The 25,513-nt window shown below is 36.3% G+C and overlaps 1 protein-coding gene across 4 annotated transcripts in view; it reads left to right on the top strand.

Moving 5' to 3' along the window:
* The window catches only part of LOC106672998 (transcription factor Sp3-like), a 168,237-nt gene that overhangs the window by 51,529 nt on the left and 91,195 nt on the right, over nt 1-25,513 (top strand). The window contains exon 2 of one of the 4 annotated variants that reach the window (XM_024229281.1): nt 21,321-21,364. The exons of 2 other annotated variants lie outside the window; for them this stretch is intronic. In XM_024229281.1, coding sequence (XP_024085049.1) covers nt 21,321-21,349 — 29 coding nt within the window. In that variant the 3' untranslated portion in view covers nt 21,350-21,364. Of the gene's footprint in view, nt 1-14,852; nt 15,024-21,320; nt 21,365-25,513 lie in introns of those variants that run through there. One more of the 4 variants, XM_024229280.1, reaches the window with a different exon arrangement.

Here is a 25,513-nt window from a genome sequence, read left to right as displayed (position 1 = left end):
GTCCTGATTATTAAAAAATTAGAGCCATTGAACCACTCGAGTGACCGAACAATTCCAAAATGCCAAGGGGGGGATTAAAAGTAAGAAACAATTTGATACCTCTTTCTCAATAGAAAACTCAGACACTTTTTTCTAGGCATTTAACTTAAATTGTACCAGAGAGCCAATAAAATCAAGTTTATGACCCAAAGGAAAACAGAACAAAGCACTGCACTAAACAATCCTACAGTACGATCAAAAACAATTTTTCTTTATATTGAGTGTGTAGAGACTTTATACCTTACTCAGACCAATAAACTTAAAATAATTTGATTTATTAAAATAATGGTTTTAAGCATTTTTTTCAGTTTTCACAGCTTAATAATATTTCAATCAATAGAAAATATCAACCCACATGACAAACAATCTGCGCAGTAAATGAACGATATGCTAGTGGACGGGTAGCGTGCCAAGTTGGACGGATAGAGACAAAGAACTACGAAGTTTAAAAACGGATATTTATTCACGTCGATAAGACGATTCTTTCAGCAACTGAATTTTGAATGATATACTTTTTGGTATTAGTTGCTCTCAGAGGTCTAAGAATAAGAAATAAATCTCTGAAAAGACCGGGTTTATACACAGCCATAAAGTAAAAAATCCTTTTTTTACCGGATTTTTTCCGATCGAGATTATACAACGATCTGCTAATTCCTTCCTTAATATGAACGTTTTGAGAATAAGACGGTCAATCCCATCGAATACAGTTTTCAACAAGTCCAATTAAAAGTAGTTTGTAACAGTTAATGTTTATAAAGCCGTTTTCCTCTACAACCCACGACATCTTACTGCGTATTTACACGTGCCTCTCATGACTCAAGTTCACAATGCTGAAGCTAATTCTTACTGGAGAGGTGGTTTCTAGCTGGATCATTGGGCCTCTTAGATGTTGTTTATATAGTAAAATTAATTCAAAATTGAAAAAAGTTCGGTAATTTATAATGGCAATGATTATTCGGAGATCGTGAGATGCGGTCTGGTGTGACGAAGATTTTTAGAAAAACATTTTCTTTATCGTGCCACGTTTCGATCTTTATTGAGATCATCTTCAGAGCCTGGTATTTATAAACATTGTAAATTGTATTAAAACAAAGATTTTACAAATATGTAGGATGTGAAAATAAATGAATTTATACAAATCTAGAAAGTGTTAGATAAAAAAAAGAATTTATACAATGCTAGAAAAGTTTAGATTCAATCAAAGTATTTGCACTCACTCAAAGTATTTGCTTTCCGTGTCCATGGAAGTCTGGAATAGAAAGGCATTTTTATATGAGGAGTCGGCTTCTTTGAGGTGAAAGTACGGACAGTAGGGAATGGTTTCAGGATTATATAGACGGGGATGATTAGGGAGAGGAAATCCAAATTATTAGAATTAGACTATGGAGAAATGTTTGATGTGTGGAATGTGATGATTGTTTTATATGTTTTGTGTGATGTGTTGATGATATATGTATGTTATCGATATCGAATTTGATTAATGATATTGGCGTAGCTGCGACTGAGTTTACGTATGTCTGTTCTGTAATTGATGCTATGTTTATTTCTGTTGATGTAAACCATTTCTAAAAAGTTACGTTTATGTTTGTTGTGTTCTATGTGTAATATGTAAACCAATACACACTTTTTTATAAAATTAAAGATCCCACACCAGTAATAAATAAATCTGACGTAATTTACAAAATAATTGGCAACTTACATCGGTATTACATCCCAATATCTGGATAAGAGAGTAAAGCACATCCTAAATGTATTTGTAAAATTTGAACAATTCCAGGCCCTGAAGATGATCTCAATAAAGATCGAAACGTTGGCACGATAAAGAAAATGTATTTTAAAGGTTTTTCTAAAACCTTCGTCACACCAGACCGCATCTCACGACTTCCATCATCAAATAGCGGTCACTAAACACCTCACATTGAAATGGTAATAATCGTAAGAAAATCATGAAACTGATCAATTTTACAGTTATTTTGCTTTCCCTTACCAGCCTATCTAGTTATTTAGGCAATTTTTGATGTATTTTTATAGCTTATTAACAAGCTATAAAATCACTCTTCTACTTTATAGAAGGCTGTAAAAGGTTTTATGTGTAATAAATACATAAAAGTGGCAATGTTCTTGGCAAAAGTGCAGTAGTAATTTATGACGGTATTTAAATTGCTGTTGTATTTTGTAATTAAGACAAGGCAATATTGAATGTAGTTATTTCGTTTTTGAAAATATTAGTATAATAGCTATCCTAGCTGTTTCGGTCTGTCAAACGTGTGATAGAATTTCTCCACAATCAATGAAAGGTTTATGGATGGAGTTCCTGCAGTTGGGACATAAATAGAACAAAACGCACAAGGGAAGCAATGAACATACGAAATACCAAAACTCGACAGATAAAAAAAGTAGAATAGGGAGAATAATATCTCGCCCATAGCTAGACCAAGTGAACTGGTACACTGAACACCACCCAGAAAAACGCATAGAGAAATCTTGCAATATATTAATAACTAATAATATCAATAATTCCAATAACAGTAATTAAGCAGTAAAATGACAGTAAAAATGGGATATGATTTATTATCAAGACCATACCGTGATTCAGAATATTTGTGATTAAAAATTTGGTCGATAGTTCTATGAAATTATTAAAACAATGAAATAATAGTTCTATGATATAGGGGCGTTTGTTTAACGGAGTGGATTCAATGAATTTTGATGGCTCATTTTTTTTTTTTTTAATTTCTCTTCATTTCCTACTTGCTTAACTTGCAGTTATGCTTGTTTCCCCCCCTAAAAACTAAAAAAAATGTAATTTTGCGCAACTTAATTTATTAACTTAATTCTTGTAAAAGATTTCTGGTAAAATCGTGAGGAATTCATTACCATCAAGAACAACCATTTCAAACTCTTCTAGGGAATTAGGATCTGGGTTTCGCCGTCGTATTCGTTGCTGAAATTGGTCCCAGATGTTACATTGGGCTCAAATCTGGACTTCAAGCTGGCCATACCAAGCACTCAATTACAACTTCATTCAGATAGTTATCCACAATACTTGCTCTATGGGGCTCTTCTCTGATGTGGGGAGCATATGGCACTACATGATCTTCATCGCACAACAGTATGCAATGTCACCTAAAGAACCATACAACATGGAGCGTACCTTTCTCCTGAGCGTCTCCAAAGAAGGTACTCCCATATGAAGATTTGAGGCCAACTCTCACCTCACCTGCAAAGAGAACTCGTCCCCAATCTTCCAATGTTCAATTCACATGTTTCCGTGCGAATTAAAGCCTGCACATTTTTTGTGCTGAGGTACGAAGACGTCTACGAGCCGGGTGCCGGACTCTGAGGTTATTTTCATTGAGCCTTCTTCTTACCCTTAAACTGTCATACTCACTCAAATGCGTGGCTTTAAATCAACGAAGGAAAAATATTAACAAAAAGCAATCTTTAGGCGTAGCAGAATGGAAGTGCATAATACTTATTTTTGTGCAAATGGGATTAATCAGTACAAAAGTAAACAAACCCCATTTGCTGTTTATTTTGCTACGATAGCTCCTAATTACCTATAAGTAATGTAGGCACTACGTATATCCTGAAAGATAATGGAATTCATTTTAAACTAAATAAATGTGGTGCGTTAAATTTGTCCATCAGTGTATTTTTGTTATTCTAGCTGAAGATGCATAAATATTACACAAGATACATCTTAAAAGGGTTATACTGCATGAAACCCTGTTTTAAAACGGGCTGGGAATAACAGCTAATCAATCGCACTATTTTAGAAGTCTGGAAGATGTTGGAAAACGATCGTTAAACTTGAATGTGTGGCCAGTTTGTGGAGTTCTTAGATATAGGACTTAAATCCGGTACGGCGCACAGGCAGATCAATGAAACACGCCTGACAGATAAAATCAAGTAGGGTGGGATGACTAGGATCCGGGTGCATCACCCCATAGATCTTAACAAAAAATAGGGCGCTATATCAAAATGAATGAAAACAACAAAACTACAGGTTCATCACCAAACAGAATATTTCAATACATTAATGGTTAATAACATCAAAATTTCTGATTTAATGTCATCAAATCTTCTCGAAATTAAGCAGTAAAATGAATGAATCTTTTTTTAAGAAAATCTTTTGTCTGCATTTTTGTACGGCGTATGTAGATTATAGAGGTCATTAGACTGAAATTAGGCTTTCTTAACTTGTGACGTATCATGAAAAAAGTTTTTAAATAATTAGAATGAACGATCTTGTATTATTTCTGAAGGTGAAGAAGAAAGATTATTTCTCTAAAGGCATCCTAAAAGTATGATACTGCATGAAACCCTGATTAAGGCTGTAAATAACATCGAACCTCAATCGCAGTATTTCATAAAATCAATAAGCACATGGGTCAGTTAGAAACGGGGAACTTGTAAGGTGCTTTATAGTGCAATTATTTCTAAACTTGGACCGCTTCATTAAACAAAGTTTATCTTTCAAAGGATTCACGCAACATACGTCGCGCCGCCTCCCCCGTGGGAAGACCAACCACGTAAAACCACATAAAATCGATAAATTTATGTGAAGGAATAATGCAAAAATTTGTGTTGAGAGACGATGTAAATTGAGTGGTAAAAAGTTAATAATATGAGTTCTTTCGGGTTATTAGGTTAAAAAACAAATACTAGCTCTAAAAACCAAAAACACAAAAATATCGAGTCGGTCGTACAAGTAATTTCTAGCTCTAATTTTATTTTATTAAGATAGGTTTCGGGTGCACTCGACAAATTTGAAAGTAAAACACATTTACCACAGTTACTGAAGTCTATCAATTACGCATACGCAAAGTATGGAACGAGTTTTCCTCTAAACAAATTGTCTATGGTTTTCCGCCTTTACCCGACAATTCCGTTAATATCTGTTATTCCAGGCACATTCTATTTCAGTGACTGGGAAAACTAGCCGTGGGTGAAAAACAACAAGAAATGGGTTTGCAATTTATATTTATATTGCAATTTATTATTCTGTGGCAAAAGAAAATGAAAGTAATAGAAAATAGAGTTGAATGGTGTGTGTTGGTCTGCGCGTCGATTATTGCGTCATCTTCAGTGAGGAACTGCTTGTCACATTGTTCGAGGTCCGAGTAGGGTTTACACACACGCGCGCGCGCGCACGCACGCACGCAAGCACACACACACACACACGCGCACACACACACACACACACACACACACACACACACACANTATATATATATATATGTATAAAATACAAGCCTTTATGTGAATTGATTTAACCCCAATGAATACTGATAATAAGAAAGTCATCTTTTAGACTTTTCTACCCTTTATATAGAAGGAAAGTTTAATTATTATCGTTTGATGAGCTGAGCATTTTTAAATGAGGCTTTGCTTATTCATTACTTCTGTCGACACATCCATGAATTGTCACTCATTGAACCGTAATGAACGGAGCGAATCGTCATGCCAAAGATTTTGCCAAAAATTCAGAAATTATATTAATTAATGAAAAGGTATCAAACTAAGTGGTATTAAATTAAGTGGCAGATGTTCATTCTATAATGAATTCTATTCTTATTCTACGGCCCGAACGGCGATCGAAATATTGTTTTACGGCTCCCTTATCACTTGGCCACCCTTTCATGAACATGTGATCGATAGTGTTTCAGACAATAAAATTCTAAAACCTGAGGTCGTCACGTAGAGAAAAAGAAATACTTCACTTTTCAAATGGAATACTGATCCTGATCATACAGGATCAATTATTGTAATATGTTGTGAATGTAAATTTTTATTGATTCAGAAAACAATAATCCTGAATGTAAAACGGGGAGGATTAGTGCAGTAGATTAAGGAACGGTTTAAAATTACAATCGTGAAAATGTTTCTAGAAATGTTGCGCAAGTTGACGATCGCGTGGCTTTGTTAATTACAGACGACCTATGGTTCATGAAGGAATGACTATCATCGTTTAATCTTCGATCATAGCATTGAAGCTTTACAAATCGAAAACTTCTTTTCTTTTAACGTAATAAGGCCTTTATAATTAATCGTTTTTATCAATTTTGAGTTCCAAACAAACAGTACGAAGGTATTTGTCTAGCATTAAGCCAAATTCGTTTGGTCAAGAGAGTTAGTGATCAACTGTTCATACTGTGGTTATCTATACGATGTAGAAATAATGTAAAAAATCTATATTCGTACCCAATTGAATAATACTAAAAACCTGAAGCGGTCATATTAAAATTAATTGTGATACCAATTTATAAGAAGAAATGCCAAATTGTCATTGCTGGAAAATAAATTTGGTTAGAATAATTAAAAGTGCAATTATTTCATACAGTCGATTAGGTTTCGTGATCCGATTGACCAAATAAATTCATTTCAATTTATTAATCTTTAAGTAAGGTGTAGTTGAGATAAAAAATCGTGTAACGAGCGGGATTCGAGCCCACGACCTTCGGCTAAATACGCCGCTGGTCTACCACTTGAGCTATCGTGACTTCGATCCACTCGGACACCAACCTCCCACCTCAACCCCACCTTTCGAATTTTCCCTCCTTTCTGCCATTTTTCAAATGTCTTGTAATCTATTTGATTCTCGACGACAAATGGAAAGGCCATGGAGAGCTTTAGTGAAGAATACTTCATTTTAATTATTAAATCGATTAGGTTTCGTGGTCCGATTGACCAGCTAAATTCTTTTCAATTAATACTTCAATTAATACTAATACTTCAATACTTAAGTAAAGTATTGGTTAAGATAAAAAAGACTGTGTCACGAGCGGGATTCGAGCCCACGACCTTCGGCTAAATACGCTACCACTTGAGCTATCGTGACTACGATCCACGCGGATATTTCATAGAGGTTGATACATTTATTTATTTTTTGCGTTGTAATTTCAGCACCTTTTTTCTATTTTTCGTTGAACAACGTACCACGAACCCTTTCGTACAATTTATTAAATATAGAATAGAAACAGAACATACAATATATATATATATTTTTTTTTTCACAAGGGTTTTTATTTATCTCTAAAAGGCTCAATAAACTTGATCTAAAAATAGTTCATTCTTGAGAGAACTATGAGGGCTGTACGTACACTCTCGGCCAACCAAATTCGCCCGTCAATATCCGAGTGTTATCAAATGCGTCATCAACAAAATATATAAGGTGTTTCGGCGTTGACGTAATTTTTTCTAAAACATAAACTTTCCTTCTTTACAGAATGAAATAATACTCATTCTACATGTAATTCTATTAGAACACGATTAAAAGAAAGTGGTAGTGTCAGTGGGCCGGATCGGCAAAGGTAAATATCGAGTACTGTTAACTCGATTATATATATTACACCATCACACATAGACGACTGGTCACATTCACTCCCTCTGAGTACTCGATATTCTTCGGGGCGGGGTTGAACCAACTCCATTCTCGCTAATCTTACTTTTACTCTCCAGACGTCACACACTCACCCCCAGAGTACTCCATATTCCTCTTTGAGCATAACTAATAATATTTAATAATTAATAATACTTAAAATAGTATGCTGGAGGGCAACGAACGTGCAGACGAAGAGGCCAAAGCTGGGACGTCATGCTATCCTGACAGAACTACTGTTCTGTGACGCTGTACGAGCAGTAAAGAACGCAATAAAAAAACATTGTCAGCGTCGATGGGCCGGATCGTCCGAGATGCTCTTGCTTATCAAGAGCATGACTGAGAGATGGCCCGCCGAGGATCTGAAATGCAACGAGGGAATCGTGCTCTCCCGATTGAGAATAGGCCATACTAGATTGATACTCTGATCCCTGATTTGGGGAAACCCTGCGCAAGTGACCCGCTAGTTGAGAAAGGTTCCTCAGAGTATTACACTTGGTCGAGGCGTCCCGCGCATTGGCCCCTTGCAGGGAGAGAGTAGGCATGGCGTCGACACAAAGGTAGTCCTTGGGCACGACAGTGTGTTGTTGGGTCCCCTGTTCCAATTTTTGAGGAACCGGGGGTGTTTCCCCGTCTGTAAATATTGTAAATATCATATATCGATATGTAGCTCTACAGTGTGCATGTTCGTATATTTTAGTTTATTTGTGTATGTAGTCGTATGTTGTGTGAACGAGTAAGTGCGAGAGCTTATGGCAGAATATTGATTACTCCCCAAGAGTGGGTTGGAGGCTGATATGTCTTCGTTGTCGGTAGCCTGAAAAAAATCTTTTCTTATTTACAACCCACTCATTTAGGACGGTAGAGTGAGTCTTCGATACTCACTCATCACCCGTTACACCTATTACATATATAACTTAATTGAGGGTCGATTTATGCTCAATATTCCATCATCTTCCCTCTCATACTACATATTCATGCAAATAAATATATTCACTCTCACACCAGGGGAGAAAAAATATACTAATATACTTGTATAAAAATGTACTAATAATAGTAATATTATTAAAAACTCTGTTTCCTACAAGCAAAGGAACAAAGGACCCTCATGCACATTTTCTTCATATCGGGCGGCATTCCTACGCGCTCTCTTTATCGTGTCAAGGAAATTAAAAAACCAACCTTTACCAAAAGTAAAGAGAGTCAATTTCTAATTAAAGATTGCTTTACTATGGATAATTTATTTGTAGAGTATTTAAGGGGTATGTGAGGTAAAGGTTCCGAGTTCGAATCCATCGGCCCGTCATACTTACAAATGGGCCTTTTTTCAAAAACACCGGCACCCTGAGGGTTTATATGACCTCTGCTGTTGCGAACCTTCGTAAAACAACTATAACATTTGAGTTCTAGTTTATCGTTGATTATTGGAGAAAGGTGTTTCCAACCCTACACCAATTTCATCTATTATAATCAGCAGTTATTTACCAAATAAAAATTGCCTTTTTTTAAGTATATTCAATCATCGATTTTAGGTCAAGATTAGCCCGAAAGAGTTGGCGCAATCAGATAATCCGTCATAATTTAAGGTTCTGAATGTGTAAAAGCCAATTTCGAAACAGATGAACTAGATGGAAAGGGCGTGATCAACGTTGTGAGGGGAGGGAGGTAAATAAAATAACGCTTACAAGCCCGCATACGAGTCGGTTATCACACAACACACTGACTTGTTGAAAACTTGCATTTATTTAAGGGCAACACCGAGTAAATAAACGAGGTTTTACTACTAGGTCCTTATTTTGATATCCAGAGGTAGTTTCTTTGAATAGCTGTATTGAACTGTTTTTTGTTGAACAAATTTTTTTTTAAATATACAATATTGTAATCGAAGAAAGATTGATTAATCGAAAACGTATATTTTCATTTGTTTCAGGTAATAAAAGAAAACTGTTCGTTGGGATTAACTGGGACGAACATCCTGGACGACGAAAAATTTATAACTCTCCAGCTTAATTGTACTAACACTTCTTTTTTTTATACCCGTAACATTTGATTTATATTTCCGACACGTGTGGTCAGTCTATCGATAGGTCCTATTCAGAAGTTCTTCGTCCTTTTGGCAGTTGTGACAGAAAAAATCGTCGTTTTAAAACGCTGATTTATTTCTCAATACTGAAAATAAGAATTCTCTTCCTTTTTTTAATGGATGATAAAAGGTCGTTAGTAATTCACCGACCATATAATGTTAATGTAGATGGTTGGGTCGAACAAAGTTGGTTTTTAAATGTTAAGGATTGAGAAAATTCTGGAAATGGTGACATGCAAGGCGCCCACCCGGTGTTCCTTTGTTCTCGAGATATTTTTTTTTTTATTACGAGAAAATTTCGAGAAAAGACGTTCGATTGTGGGCGGTCGTTGTATCCAATGCTGGTAAAGAACTTCTATCCTAATAATAATTCCAAATAATGTCAATTACTTTAAATCGCTCCAAATTGTTTAATGAGGAATATACGAGGATCGATATGTTTTGAGCGATTTTCTGCTCCGCAAAGTTGGCCTTTCTTTGTTGGTTGTACTGTACTCCGCCAAACCTGGTTATCTTGCGGTTTACCTCGCTAAAGTCTGGCCCTTTTGAAGGTTTTGTGAAACGGGGGAAAGCTGAATGCATATTCGAATTAATCTTGTGTGATTAATGGGTTCCGTTATGAATTTTGGCGTATATATTTAAGGCTATATATATTCTCTATTTGTTTAACTATCATGTTGTAGTTGTGACGTGCATTGTACCGTTTGTGAGGCATCGCGATGTTTCTTCCCGTCCTATTCACTTGCGCTGACGATCAGTTGCTTAAATAATCATCTGCATAATCTTACTTCTCACATTTCCTGGAAAGAACATCTGTGAACAGTTTCCTAGTTTTGGCAGCAGAAATAGGCTGAAAGATGGTCATGGTGATTTTTCTAACCTTCGCTGTAAGTTACAGACCTGTTGTCAACAAAAGGCCATGTATCTTACATATCTATCCTTCCCAGACATAACTATTCCAAAGCAACCATGTAGACAAATTCGTCGATGATGTTGCTCTCTTATCTGATGGAACGACACTATAGGCTTTTACAAAAAAATCTTATTATCATCACTTAGCATTCAGACATACGTAAAATTAATGTTCAACATACTACCACGTCAGCTAACAGAAGAAAACAAACAAACTTTGACATTTCGTTAAGGCCACCATACTTCCACTATCTAGGTTTTATCAATGTAACGTCCCCTACAGTACTAGGGATGTCTAAGGGAGACTAAAGCGAAAGCAGAATACGCGAATAGCCGAAGTCAGCTGCAGTCTGTGACGCCCTTTACCGATATGGCCCGAAAGTAACCGTTTGCGTGGATCGACCTGTCCCCAAATTTAAATAAAACCCAAAAATATCACAAGGAAATAAATCACATTAACAATAAAGATAAAGATAATTTTCTGAATAATTATCGACTAACGGTCACTGCTCACCGCACAAAATAAAGATAAATACAATCCCAAAATATTTATTTAAAAAATGTATATTACATATAGGTAGGTTTTTCTTAAAGAACGAAAATATTTATTATACACCCCAGACCGAACACATTTAGAAACTACAAGCTAGCCCAGAATTATCCATCTACAAAATTCAATTAGAAACTAAAAAACATTCTGCCTAAAAACTAAAACTAAAATAAAAACTAAAAAGTATTCAAAACCAATTAAACCACGATTAAAAGACCACACTTATATGAGTTATCTATTTGACCTTAAGAGATTCGGTATGAGCCCTTCTCTATTAGTCAATGTCTCGGGAGCACATAAAAGACCCAGTTCCTCCCCCGTGCTCCCGCGATAAGGAATCTGCCCTAGGTCAGCTGAGCCATCGCCCCTCTTGTGTCAAGCCCCAATCCCGGGAGTGACAGTACGATGACTATATAAGTGAGCTCTAGCTAATGTCCCCTATACTACCACAAGTGTTTAGGAGGCTAAATCGAAAGGAAAATATGCGAACTAGGTAAAGTGAAGTATATTACCACGACTATACAGTGCGATCTAACTGACGTCACCTATACTTCCTCGAGTGTATAGGGGACTAAAGCGAAAGCAGAATACGCGACCAGCTGACGTCACCCATTGTACCACGAGTGTCCAGGACACTAAAGCGAAAGCAGAATATGTAGTCTGGCCTGACTCCTATAGTACTATGAGTGTCTATGAGATAAAAGCTAACACAGATTAGGCGATTTACCCGGGAGCATTTTTCATGGAAGACCTCCTTTATCATTCTACATACTTCTCCTGCACAGATTTTATTCCTAATGTGCTCTCAGGGAATCATTTGAATGAAATACTTTAGGATTTAGCGAAGGTCTCCATACATTCACGAATGTCTAAAAATTAAATCTAAATTATCACGAATGTCTAGTAGAGAACATTAAAACGGACCTACCTGTCTCTAATTTGGGACAGATATAAACCTCGTAGATAGACTCTTGGCTCGTAGCACCTTGGTCATGGATTCGATTCTCACCGTCGCCTTTGTTCATTCTATACTCCCCCCCCCAAAAAAAAGGACCTATATATGGTATATTAAAGGTATTAAATATATGTACTCTGGTTAATATGTGAGTCCATAAGGGGATTAAAATTTTCATAAACAACCTTCTATATCATATTAGGTGCTATCAAGGCAACTCATTCAAATCAACCACTGTAGGATTTAGATTTCTTTCGATAAATCCTGCTAAACTGGAACTGATAATATTCAGCAGGAGAAGATCAATAGGCAATTTTAAAAACCCAAAATGTCAGGGTATTGAATTAAAATTAAAGGATTCAATCAAATTCCTAGGGATAACGCTAGATAGGAAACTTGATTGGAAAGGCCACATCAAAAATATACATAGGAAAGGCACTATATCTATTGTGCAGTGTAGGAGAATCGTTGGTAGAACATGGGGTATTAAACCATGGGTGGCCAAATGGATATACACCGCGATCATACTACCGAGATTTCTATTTGCAGCCCTAGTTTGGTGGAATGGGCTAGAAAACAAAGGGGATATTAACAAGCTAAGGTCATTCCAAAGACTAGGTTGTATGATGATGACGGGAGCTTTTCCCACTACACCAACCCTAGCTTTGGAAGTGATAACAAGTACTACACCTCTATACATTGAGGTCAAGGTTAAAGCACTAACCAGCTGCTATAGATTAATTAGTGAAGGCAGCTGGAACCATAAGGGAAATATTATAGGACACTCGAAAATTCTACGTTTATTGAGTAAGGTCAACAACCAACTAGTGGGTGTAAGCGATAAAAAGGTGAAAACACCTTTAGGGAAAAAGTACTATCAGGTAGTTACTCCCTGTGACTATAACTATAGGTCTGATGATGACCATCGTAGCCTAGACTGCTCACCGATGGCTCACTCATTAAGGATAAGAGAAGCGGTGCTGGAATACACATACCTAAATTAGGGATCAGCATCTCCTCTCCTCTTGGTAATAACACCTCGGTCTTTCAGGCAGAGGTCTGGGCCATCAATGTGTGCTGGAGAACACTTATGGATAACAAGATTAAGGGAAAAGATATTAAAATTTTTTTCCGACAGTCAGGACAGTCTAAAATCATTACAAAAAGAACTATCAACATCTAGACTGGTAGAGGAAACCGTTGAACTCATTAATAGGACTATCACCAGGTATGAGAATAGGGTAACCCTCATATGAATACCTGCTCATAAGGGGCACTATGGCAACGAGGAGGCGGACAGCCTGGCCAAGGAAGGATCAAATACTGCGTTTGTCGGGCCACAACCGGTATTACCCCACTCTTTAAGCACAGCGAAAGAGAGTATAAGTAGCTGGGGCATGAAACAATTCCTTAAGGATTGGAANTATAGGATTTAGATTAGGTCACCATACGTTCACGAATGTCCAGAAGTCATAAAATAGACTATGCCATTTAGCTGAGATCTGTGTTACCACGCATTTCCAGTAGATGTTTGTTTAGATATACAGACCATGCGATCGACCCTAGTATAACTTTAATAAAAGACATCCTATATCATAATACGTGCTACCATGGTAACCAATTCAAATCAATCCAATTTGTTTCGACTCTTTTCTCTTTGTCTCTATTTTTTCTAGCGTCAATTTTCTAGGATGGATCTACTTAAAGTTACAAAATCTTTTTATCATTGTCCGAGAACCATTTTTACTATATTATCTTATTTTCTTTATTTTCCTACTATATTTCTTTACTACCAGTTTCATGACGTGTTTTAGTTTTTCCGTTCATTGTTCTTTCTCATATTCATTGGCCAAATATTTTTTTACGATTTATTTCGGAATGATAACTATTTCAAAGATTTTTAGAAGTTAAGATTGAAAAGAAGCTTGACTTATTCTTGAGCAAAACTCGATAACTAACTCATGATCATTTTGTTATAAAGTGCCAAATTGCTGTCTCAATTAAATTAAGATTTTAATTTTCTAAAATTGTTTATAAAACGTTGCTCCACGTAGCAAAGATTATATCATTGTTGTCTTTTAACTAACTCAGCAATTGTAAACACTATTGAAATCCGTGTATTATCGAAAAATAGCAAGTAGATTTCAATCAGTATCTTTTCTCATGAATATTGCTGTTTATTTTATATTTTGTATATATANTACCTATATATGTATATATCTTCAAGTTCACTTAAATCTTACTAAACGAATCAGAGAAAAACATTTCATTTTAAGTTATGATTTCCGAATATAAGAAATGATTGTTTAAACGAGACATAAACATTAAATTTTTTTTTCATTGAGTGTCCTTTTTATGAATGGAATCGTGTTCGAGAGGAATATTGATTGGTTTTATTAAGCGAATGGTTTCTTACAACTCGTGATTCCAGGCGTGACGGGAGCCTCTTTCAGTCGGTTGCTTGTTAGCAGCGCCTGTCAAATCTTTTCTTTGTATTTTCTATGGTAATATTTATTCCTGCCTGTCGCCTCCGATGAATTCCAGAGGTCACAGCGAAGGAAGAAGTAAAACATTGAACACCTCTGTCCGTGAATGGACATGTAATCGCAGAGAACGAAATACGAAAACAGGAGTTTTTCCCCTTAGCTACTATATACAGCAAGGGAAATATAAGACAGGGGCTTTCACAAAATTTCATGAGAAAATATTGAATTACCTGTCAATTAGGCAATTCAATCTTTTATATTCAATATTTCTTTAGTTAGGATCAGTAATTGTCTGTAATCTTTACGGTAAAAATGTATGCTTTTTTTATTTGTGAAATCAAAAATAAAGAATTTTTTTAGTTATTACGATCAGAAAAATGTATCAATTAATGAATGAACATGTATTCATTACAACGCATCCAATTTCACTTCGTTAATTCCAGGCCTTACGTGCTTACCTCTAAGCCAAGATTAAGAATACAATATTATGTGTTCGGATATGCGAAATAGGATAATCCAAGTTAATCTAGCATGCAGGGCTTAGCTAAAGGGTGGACAACCGTCTATCACGAACTGTGTTTCCTCCACGTGCCAAGTGTTATGTGAGTAAAAAAGTTTAATTTAAAGCTGTAAACCTTGGTGAATTGTTTTAAAATTGTATTTATAGATTTACTAATAAAGTATATTTTTTAAAACTTAAAGAAATAATATAATAATACTAATGTTAATATTATTAATCATAATAGAAAGTAATTAATTTTGATTTTATAAATAATTATAATTTTATTTAACTCACACTCATACATTCCGATACGAATTAACTAATATAATCAAGCGTACTTTATTTATTACAAAAATAATTTAGCAATAAATGGTTTAATCACTACAACAAGTTACAGTAAATGCAAACATTCTGTTATTAGGTTGTCAGGAAAATAATGCACGTTTAAAGTAAAAACAATTAAATAAATGATTTTAAACTTTTTTTAAGTAAAAAACCCGCCGTAACTTTCAATACACTTCTCCTAACATGATAGCAACTTCTCTATACCCTCTGAATAGCATTGTTAGTCCAATTAATTATTCTTTTTATCTAAGGTTTTTGGCTGAGACGCAGGGTCACGGGCGGGATTCGAACCCTCGACCTTCGGCTCAATACGCTGTTGTTCTAACCACTTGAGATTTCGTAAGCCAGAGTAGCTCAAGTGGTTAGAGTAGAGCAGCGGCGTATCGAGCCGAAGGTCGTGGGTTCGAATCCTGCTCGTAACACTTAAGTTTTCATGTCAGCCAAAAACCTTAGATAAAAATATTAATTAATTGGAATAATTATTATGGTCAATTGAGGCCACCAAGCAAATACATAATAATTTAAGAATGTTTGGTGTTTATTCTTGTATAATTCTTTAAACGAATTTTCTGACGACTTTTGACCAACAAATTATTTATGTTTTAAATCGATGTCCAGGTGTCTGAAAAGTGGTAGTAGCTAGAGGTCTGGAGAATAGGGAAGGTGAGGCAGAATCTGTTAACCAAAAGTTTTCTTGTTCTCACATGTGAGATATGAGGCCGAGCGATTGACCAAAGATGGCTTCAATAATGCTAATTTCTGGTGCTCCAATTTGAGAGCAATATATTTCGCCAAGATTTAAGAAGCGTTAGTAAATCAGCCCACCAAGAGTCACCCTCACTTTTTTTTGAGTTGGGAGTTTTGGAAAATGTGCTGTTGCTTCTCATTTATCGAGCCACTATTCAGAACGTCTTATATTATCGTAGAAAATCCACTTTTCATCACAAGTAACAATTTTATCAAGAAAGGGTTCGTTTATGTTTCGGCAGAGAAGTTGCGCGAACTTCATAACCATGATTTTTTTGGCGGTTGTTTAATGCATGAGGAACCCAACTTTCGAGCTGTTTCACCTTTCCAATTGCCAGAGACCGCAGTAGCCGAGCGTTTAGCGTGAGAAACTCTGGCTCATAGACCCCGCGGTCCTTGGTCCGACTACCACCGTCGCCTCGGGCCTTTTTTTCACGATAACCCCCCATATGAATACACATATAATAATCGTCTTCTTTGCTAAGATGCATCGATCATAAGACCATTAACAAAAAGCCTTAAGGTGGTCAGCGACGATCGATTTGCTAACTGAAAGGTTCTCCGCTAGTTCTCGAACAGTTGTTTCTGGATTTTCTTCGACCACAGCTCGCCGAACATCACTATCTAGGGAAGAAATCCTTCCACGACTTTCTGTGTCTTCACGGCGGTGCTCTCACTCACACTGACATCGCCCTCGACTTCAGCCATTTTTCTGGCCTTTGGACACCATTCCGACCGAGTAAACTCGTAAAACGAAATTACGCGAAAATCACACGTTGGCATCTTAGTAAAGACTGAATTATTCTCAAATAAAGAAATGCTACTGAAGTAAACAAACATTTTTGTTTCTAAGAGAATTAAAAAGTGGTGATATTTGTACAAAAGAATAATCCATCAAACGTAAATAGCTTATTACATAGAGGGGTAATTGATTGAAAATATGAAAACCAGCATTATTTTCCGGGTAACCCAATAGTTTTCTAGTGTCGTAGTTAACACTATGCATATTTTGCTTTATAATTGGAATGATATAATATTTCACATTTTGTACTAAAAAAATAAAAACGTTTAACATATATTTTGTAAACATTTAACGATATTCAAAACTGTTCAAATTATTCGAACGATAAACTAGTCAATTTCGTATCCATGCTGTCCGATTTTTATCTACTTTGTAATATCAAAATTCCAATTATTTTCCCTATGAAATCTAACAAGTGTTTTACTCGATTACTGTTTTACGAGACTATTTCTAGGCCGTAGAAGACTATTTATCCGTAGGCAATTATATTTAAAATAACCTTGAGGTGAAAAATTCATGTATTTCCCATAATTGGGCTCAATTCGGACTCATATGTCGTAATATAATAGAACTCTGTACTACTTAACCAATTTGGTTTTACTATCGCACGAACATTATCTTATTCACATTAGTAAATATTGCAGTGAGCGTTTAATGAGGTTGGATTCGCTGTAACGCTGTGTTATTACATTACATCTACAAGCTTCTTGATAGTTTGTTTTTTAATGATTCTAGTGTTCAGTTTATTTTCGGTTCAATGATTTTTTTGTAATAATTTTTCTCCTATTTTTTTTTTAATTTATCAAAAAAGACGTCAGTTTACTGTTGGTGCTTTCTGTCTTTCATTTTGAAAAGGGTTCGTCACGATTTTTTCCCCTTAGCCACGTGTTTTAACGTGCACCGGCGCCACCCCCAGAGATTTGACAATCGTCTCCAGTTAAAATTAAATAGTTTTCCTTTGGAGATAATTCGGGACATTGCGCCCAAATGTTTCGACCCGGGAGGTACCCACCATATGTCCACAGACCCTCACACTAATGGCACTCCCATATTGGTCTGGAAGGCCAGGAAAAAGGATTCAAGACGAAAAAACGAACCAGTTGTTGTTATTGTATTATTGAATGAAATGTTAAACATGTAAGCCCAGGGTTAAATGATGAATAAGTGAATATTGACCATTATGAATTATGCATCTTTCCCTTCTCGGAATTCATCGTTTAAACCTCCACTATTCTATACTTTTTTACCTCGTTTTAGAAGTACTGTGCAGGGTAATGGTTTATTCGCTTTTTCGACAGCGCTCCTGGGGCCGAGCGTTTGCCAAACGACTTGTTTAATTAACGAGCCTTGATGACTTTTCCAAACTTAATTCTGCTAAATGGAAGATAGCATTAATTAAAGTGAATGCGTTACATCCATGTTTTTTTAACATTATATTATTGTGAAATAGTTGCGACATTTCCACTGCGCGGCTATTGATAATAGACAATGGCCACATTTCTTGTCTAGATCTGCGAATGGATGAACACGTGTTGGACGAATCGCCACTGATCGCTTTATAGGGTACGTATAATCTGCTGGTTGTATCTAACATAAATCTAGAACCAGCGAGAATAGACGGACCCGGTAAAGTGATCAGTTTGTATCTGTCTAGCATTGTGATGAAACTCTTGGATAAAATTTTCTCGACTTGCTTCTAATGTTCGATGAACGATTGATGGAAGTTAAAATTGATCGTTTCTGGTCCGTTTATTGTCACCGTAGCTTCACCTTAAAGCACGGGGCAATATACCAATTTTAATCAAGCTGTTAAGCGGTATAAGCTAGATTATTTCCCGATCTGAGAATTAAATGATGAATGGAAACTTTCGTTTTGAAATGTGGAAGAATAATTGTTAAATGTATTTTTGAACAATTTACTATTGACTGGGACAACCTTCGATACCTTTTTAAATGATAGATTTCGAGACACAAAAAAGTGCCCATCCTTAATATTTTTAATTATCTCTTAGACAAGCCTCCATTGATTGTTTTAGATAAAACATAGATAAAATCTCCCAATTGTGTTTTCAATTGGATTTTGAATATAAATCTTTGAATCTCTTCTTTGTTGGTTTTTCTGCAAACCTTCTTTTTAACATTGTGGTGGTTTGTTGTACGATTTTTAAGTTTCAAATTTGTTGGAGTGATGGTTTTAAGTATTAAAGATTCTTCTAGGTGGAAGTAGTCAAGCGTATATTAGCAGAATACTTAACATACCCAGAACAACTGTCTGAATGACTTCCATCGCCACCAAGATACTTAAAGAGGTTGCTCACTGAGGTTACCACAGTGACAGATCTTATAGAGATGATCGTTTTATTGTTTTGAATGTACTCCGTAATCGACATTCTACTGCTGTTGAGATCAAGCAATGACTTAACAGGTTAGAAATGTTAATGTCAGTTGACGCACTGCAAGGCGAAGACATTCTGAAGCTGGATCACCTGGGAGAAGTTCCAGAACTTCTGATGAGACACAGCTCGGTCAAATTTGGCAAGAAGTCGCATCATTGATCCAAGCATGATTGGACTAAAGTCTTGTTTTCGGATGAGTCAAGGTTTTGTTTGAGGTCTTCTGACTCGAGAGAGGGTTTGGAGAAGAACAGGGGAGCCATTTTTTTAATCAACCCTGTAAAATGTTCACTCCGGGGAAGCTATGAAGGTGGTGGTGTTATGGATTGGTGAGGCATTTCTGTGAAAATTCGCACAAACTTGATCTTCATCGAGGATTCTCTAACAGCTGCGCGATAAGATAGATGTATTATCAGAAAAAGTTGTTCCTTACGTCTGTAATTGGCGAAAGCTATCTATGAAGGTGGTGGTATTATGGATTGGTGAGGCATTTCTGTGAAAGTTCGCACAAACTTGATCTTCATCGAGGATTCTCTAACAGCTGCGCGGTAAGATGTATTATCATAAAAAGTTGTTCCTTATGTCTGTAATTGGCGACAGTTTTATTTTTATACATGACAATGCGAGGTCACACACAGCTTGGATCGTTGGGTACTGCTTGGAACGGGGTTAACTCAATGTTCGGTGTGGCGAGCATGCGAACGCCTTTGGGACGAGTTGTCAAAGAGAGTAAAAGTCGCCCAGTGATGCCAGAGAATTTGCAGGGATTTAGAATGGCGATGTTGGAAGAGTATGAAAATATTTCACAGCACTACATTCAAAACCTCATAAAATCGATGCCACGACGAATGCAAGAGGTGAACGCGATCATCGCAAGAATACGAAATACTCCGTTTACAAAAAAAAGTTCAGTAATTTTATTTCGTTATTTTTTTTCGAATTCCCCGGAGTGCTCCTTATAAATTGAGTATTTTGTTCATTGTGACCATAGCAATAGTTTTGGCAAAATTGTTTTACACTGTTTAATTTTTTATTTAGCTATTTCTTTTTTTTCTTCTTTAAAAACGTCCAGTACAATAAAAAATAAAAAGTATTACGATTATAAGTATTTACTAAAAAACGAAGGTGGCTACTTTTTTCCTCTCAGAGTATGTAATATGGAGAAACGTTAAAGTTATGAAGAAATTAATCTTTATGTAAGGTATCGGTTGAGATAAAAAGTCATTGTCACGAGCGGGATTCGAACCCACGACCTTTGGCTAAATTCACCGCTGCTCTACCACTTGAGCAATCGTGACTACGATCGACTCAGATACTAACCTCCCATCCCATCCCAACCCACCTTTCGAATTTCCCTCTTTTTTGCCATTTTTTAAATGTGTAATCTATTTGATTCTCGGCGACAAATGAATGGCCACGGAGAGCTTTATTGAAGATATACTTCATTTTAATTATTAAATCCATTAGAGTTCGTGGTACGATCCACTCGGTCACTAATCTCCCATCCCATCCCAACCCACCTTTCGAATTTTCCCCCCTTTTTGCCATTTTTCAAATATTCTTCTCGATATTTCTTAATAATTTATTTTTAGTTGTAGTCTGATCAAAAATATTTTTATGAACGTATTTCTTCCCCATTTCCTTTTTTTTCTCGGTCTTTTTAAATCTCAACTTTTTTTTCGGTTCTCAATTTGCTCAAGTTTGTAAGTAAGTTTGTAACCAAGCCAACATCTTTTTTCCAAACTTTGTGAAGTTCTCAGGTCGTTTTAAGAAATATATAAAATTATTTTATCTTGTCGACGAGTGTTTTCAGTTTTTCCTCCTATTTGTAACTATTATGAAAATTTTAATGTTTAATGTAACATATTAAGTACATAAAGTACTTTTTGCTGACGTACCATAATGTAGGCAATTTGCACGTTCAGTGTGTTTAGCCCCTCCCCCTTTTTTTATATAGACGTTTCTTCAATTTTAAATATTTCATAATAATTAAACATTTTTTAACTACTAAAAAATGTTTAATTATTATGAAATATTTATAACCCACCAAGTAAGTTATCTTGCCATTATCAAATTTTTGGAAGATATTAAAAATATTTTTAAAGAAGCCTTTTTTTTGCAGTGGTTGGTCTTGGTTCTGTCCTCCCTTAGCGACGTGATGCGCCTTCTATTGGCACTACTTTTCTCTCGAAATGGGGGTAAAGTCCGAGAGACCACGCTGTGAGAAACGTTTACAAAATGAGTAATTTTCATGTTTGCTATTCTTAAATAATTCCGTTAATAAAAATGAAGATAAACATTTGTTTGTTTTTGGTTTGTATTTTCTATTTTGTTTTATCCAACTAACAAGAATATATCGGTTAATTTAAGTAAAAGAAGTAGAATAAGAATAAATTACAAATAGGCCTATTCATTTTTGAGCAGTTTAGAAAAGTCAAAAGGCAGTTTTCCCTTCCTATTCGGATTTGAACTGCGGCCTTTATGTCACAACACTCATTGCACTGCGTCTAGTCTTTCGGGGGTCGTTGTTGAGAACGGTCAGTCCGATTTGGAATATTTTTATTCGCATGAATCGGACGTCGTCTTCGGAGTTTCCCCCGCCGAATTTTTTTAATTGCAACGGCAAACTTTTTAATGACCACGAGCAATTCTTTACCCATGGATATTTTAAATCAACGGACCTATCTTGACAGGAGTGTTCTTCACCACGGATGGCCTTTAAGGTAAAGAGACTCCTTAACATTGCCAAAATGTAAAGGAAAAAATATTTTTCCCACTTCGCGGCATTTCATTCAAATACGACAAACAATGAAATTAGTAGCTTGTTACTAGTTTTGATTTTTCAAATCGGGTTCTACAATGATATAATAATTATAAAAAACAAAAATACCAAATGAAGAACAATAAGCAAATTAAATACATGCTATTTAAGTAGCTTAGTTATCAATTTAACTTTTATAAAGAACAACTTTGGGTTTATTAATTTTTTACAAAGTAAATAGAACGGGTCGAAAAGGGAAAAGGCCATACAAACAACACTACGCATATTTCATACAAGAATAACTCACGGGCACCTACTGGCCGGAAAGCGATTGCCCGTAATGTAAGAATCGAATAACGATCGAGTACATTTTCAGTTGTAGAATGCTTGCGCATATAACCATTCTTTAGTTATCTAATTTTATATTTTTGAATTTAATAATTATCAAATTTAATTGTATACGTGTATAGGCTTTTAAAACTAAATGTAATGGATTGATTATAAAATACACAATCACATAATAATCAATGGTTATGACAGGAATTAATTTTAATATATATATGTATACCAAGATTATAATATATATATATATATATATTATGAAGGGTGGGCGACCAAGACCCGAGGGGTTAAATGCCTGGGTAGACTCGTACCCCATCCCTAAAAGGTCCGGGACTTGGTCGGCTCACGTGTCCTGCATAAACCTCTTGGACTTCACAAACTCCAAGATTTTGGACTATTTTATCTCGGGGAGTGATTTGGTGATGTCCTCTCCTTCAAAGTTTTCAAATCTAAACCTAGCATTCCTATCACATTCTGCGAGTTAGTGCTTCACCGTTTCTTCTTTTATTTCGCAGAAGCGGCAAAAGGGATCTGGTAGGATACCCATTACGAAGAGGTGTCTTCTCAGTGGGCAGTGGCCCGTCAGAATACCTATCAGCCTCCTAATTCTCTTCCTTGAGATAGAGAATAGCCCTTTCGATTCAGCTGGTTTGATCGCCTTAACAAACTCTTTCGATTGCCTGTGTCCGGGGGATAAATTCCACTCCCTAAGGAATTGTTTCATGCCCCAGTTATTGATACTCTCTTTTGCTGTGCTTAAAGAGTGGGGTAATACCGGTTGTGGCCCGACAAACGTAGTATTTGATCCTTCCTTGGCCAGGCTGTCCGCCTCCTCGTTGCCATAGTGCCCCTTATGAGCAGGTATCCATATAAGGGTTACCCTATTCTCATACCTGGTGATGGTCCTATTAATGAGTTCAACGGTTTCCTCTATCAGTCTAGATGTTGATAGTTCTTTTTGTAATGATTTTAGACTGGCCTGACTGTCGGAAAATTTTTTAATATTTTTCCCTTAATCTTGTTATCCATAAGTGTTCCACAGCAAACATTGATGGCCCAGACCTCTGCCTGAAAGACCGAGGTGTTATTACCAAGAGGAGAGGAGATGCTGATCCCTAATTTAGGTATGTGTATTCCAGCACCGCTTCCCTTATCCTTAATGAGTGAGCCATCGGTGAAGCAGTCTAGGCTACGATGGTCATCATAAGACCTATAGTTATAGTCACAGGGAGTAACTACCTGAAAGTACTTTTTCCCTAGAGGTGTTTTCACCTTTTTATCGCTTACACCCAGTAGTTGGTTGTTGACCTTACTCAATAAATGTAGAATTTTCGAGTGTCCTATATTATTTCCCTTATGGTTTAGTTAGGTAACACCGGTTGTGGCCCAACAAACGCAGTGTTAGAGCCTTCTTTGGCTAGGCCATCCTTTTCATTGCCATGGTGTCCCTTATGTGCTGGTATCCAAACAAGGGTTACCTTGTTCGCAAACCTGAAAGAGATCCTATTGATAAGATCTATAGTTTCCTCCACTAGTCGTGAGGTTGATAAATCTTTTTGTAATGCCCTAAGACTAGCCTGACTGTCAGAAAAGATTTTAATATCTTTTCCCATAATTTTATTTTCCATCAGTGTTCTACAACACACATTGATGGCCCAGATTTCCGCCTGAATATATATATAGAACTGGAATTACGAGAGAGGTTTTCCGCCGGTAGTCAAAACGAAATCATCAATTAAACAATCTTAATATAACGGAACGATTCACCGACAGTACTTGAACATCATAATCTAAATAACTAATGACACAGCAAACAGTGGCTGTTTGCACAGATAAATACGAAAAAAGGCAATTTACAGTTATAAATATCAGCCGTGGTGTTTATTTACCTTTTTAGTCATTCGGACTCAAATAAATAAAGGAATTGGTTAGGAAAATTAATTTTAAAAGACATTTTTACAAAAACGATTCTGTTAGAGTTGTTACATTTGTCAACTATCTATCATCAAATCTAATGATTCTACAAGAGAGAAAAAATGGTCCAAACGAAGTGTTCTATTGTTTTGGGGGATTTTGTGTCGTTTACAAAACTGAACACACAAACAAAATACATACAACATAAAATAGAAAGTTCATGGGAAAAGATTTTAATGCAATCTACCCGCGCTTTGTCGACAACACACGGATTTTAACAGTGTTTACAATTGTTGGGTTAGTTTAAACAATGATAAAATATTTGCAGCGTGGTGTTACGTGTTATAACCAATTATAGAAAATTAAAATCGAATATTGAGACAATGTGGTTGCTTTTAATAAAATGATCAACTGTGAGTGAGTTATTGGCCTCAAGAATACGTACGTCATACCTCTGTTAAATCTAAAATTCTAAAAATCTTTGAAATAGTTGTCATGCCGAAATAAATCGTAAAAAATTATTTGGCAAAAAACGACGAAAAAAGAAGAAAACAACAACAACAAAAAGGCCATGAAATTAAAAACGCAGAGGTAGTGCAAGACGAAACCCCTAATTGAAGTACAAGATGTTTTGGCAAGGCAAGGGAAGTTGGACTCACATAGTATGCCCCTTTGAGATGCCCTGTAGCAACAGCCCGTCACCAACAACTCAGGAGAATATGGTGCAGCGAGCGCCTAGAAGAAACCATCAATTGGAATGCTGTTATGTTTACTAATGAGTCGCGTTTCTGTCTGTATAGTGATAGCAGGTGCCGAAGAGTCTACCAAGAACAGGGGATGCGTACAATGCCCCTAGTTCCTGCTCCCTTCAGTGCAGTTTGGAGAAGGCTATGTAATGGTCCGAGCTGGGATTTACACTGGAGAACGAACTGGACTCCATATGGTTGAAGGCAACCTCACCGCAGACCATATTGTCCAAGAACTCATCGAGGAATACATCCCTCAAAACAGGGATCTCATTGGTAAGGATTTTCGATTTCTGGATGACAATGCCAGACCTCACAGAAACAGAATTGTTCATCACTGTTTAGAAAACCTGGGAATTACCTTGGAAATTGGGAACCTGCTTCTTCCTTCCCCATTGCCATCAATCCTATTGAGCTCATGCGTTGCAGAGAAGGCTTTTCCATCAGCCTCCGCAGCCAGTTGACCTGCAGCAACTGAGCACAGCGTTTCGACATCTATAGAGGGAAATTCCTTATGAATATTAACAGTGTGCCTTACAGGTGCACAGCTGT

This window comes from Cimex lectularius, unplaced genomic scaffold (genome assembly GCF_000648675.2).
Source record: "Cimex lectularius strain Harlan isolate CLEC.00 unplaced genomic scaffold, Clec_2.1 scaffold325, whole genome shotgun sequence".
NCBI classification, from domain to species: domain Eukaryota; kingdom Metazoa; phylum Arthropoda; class Insecta; order Hemiptera; family Cimicidae; genus Cimex; species Cimex lectularius.
The sequence above is the reverse complement of the archived record's forward strand: the minus strand, read 5'-3'. Positions and strand labels throughout refer to the sequence as shown.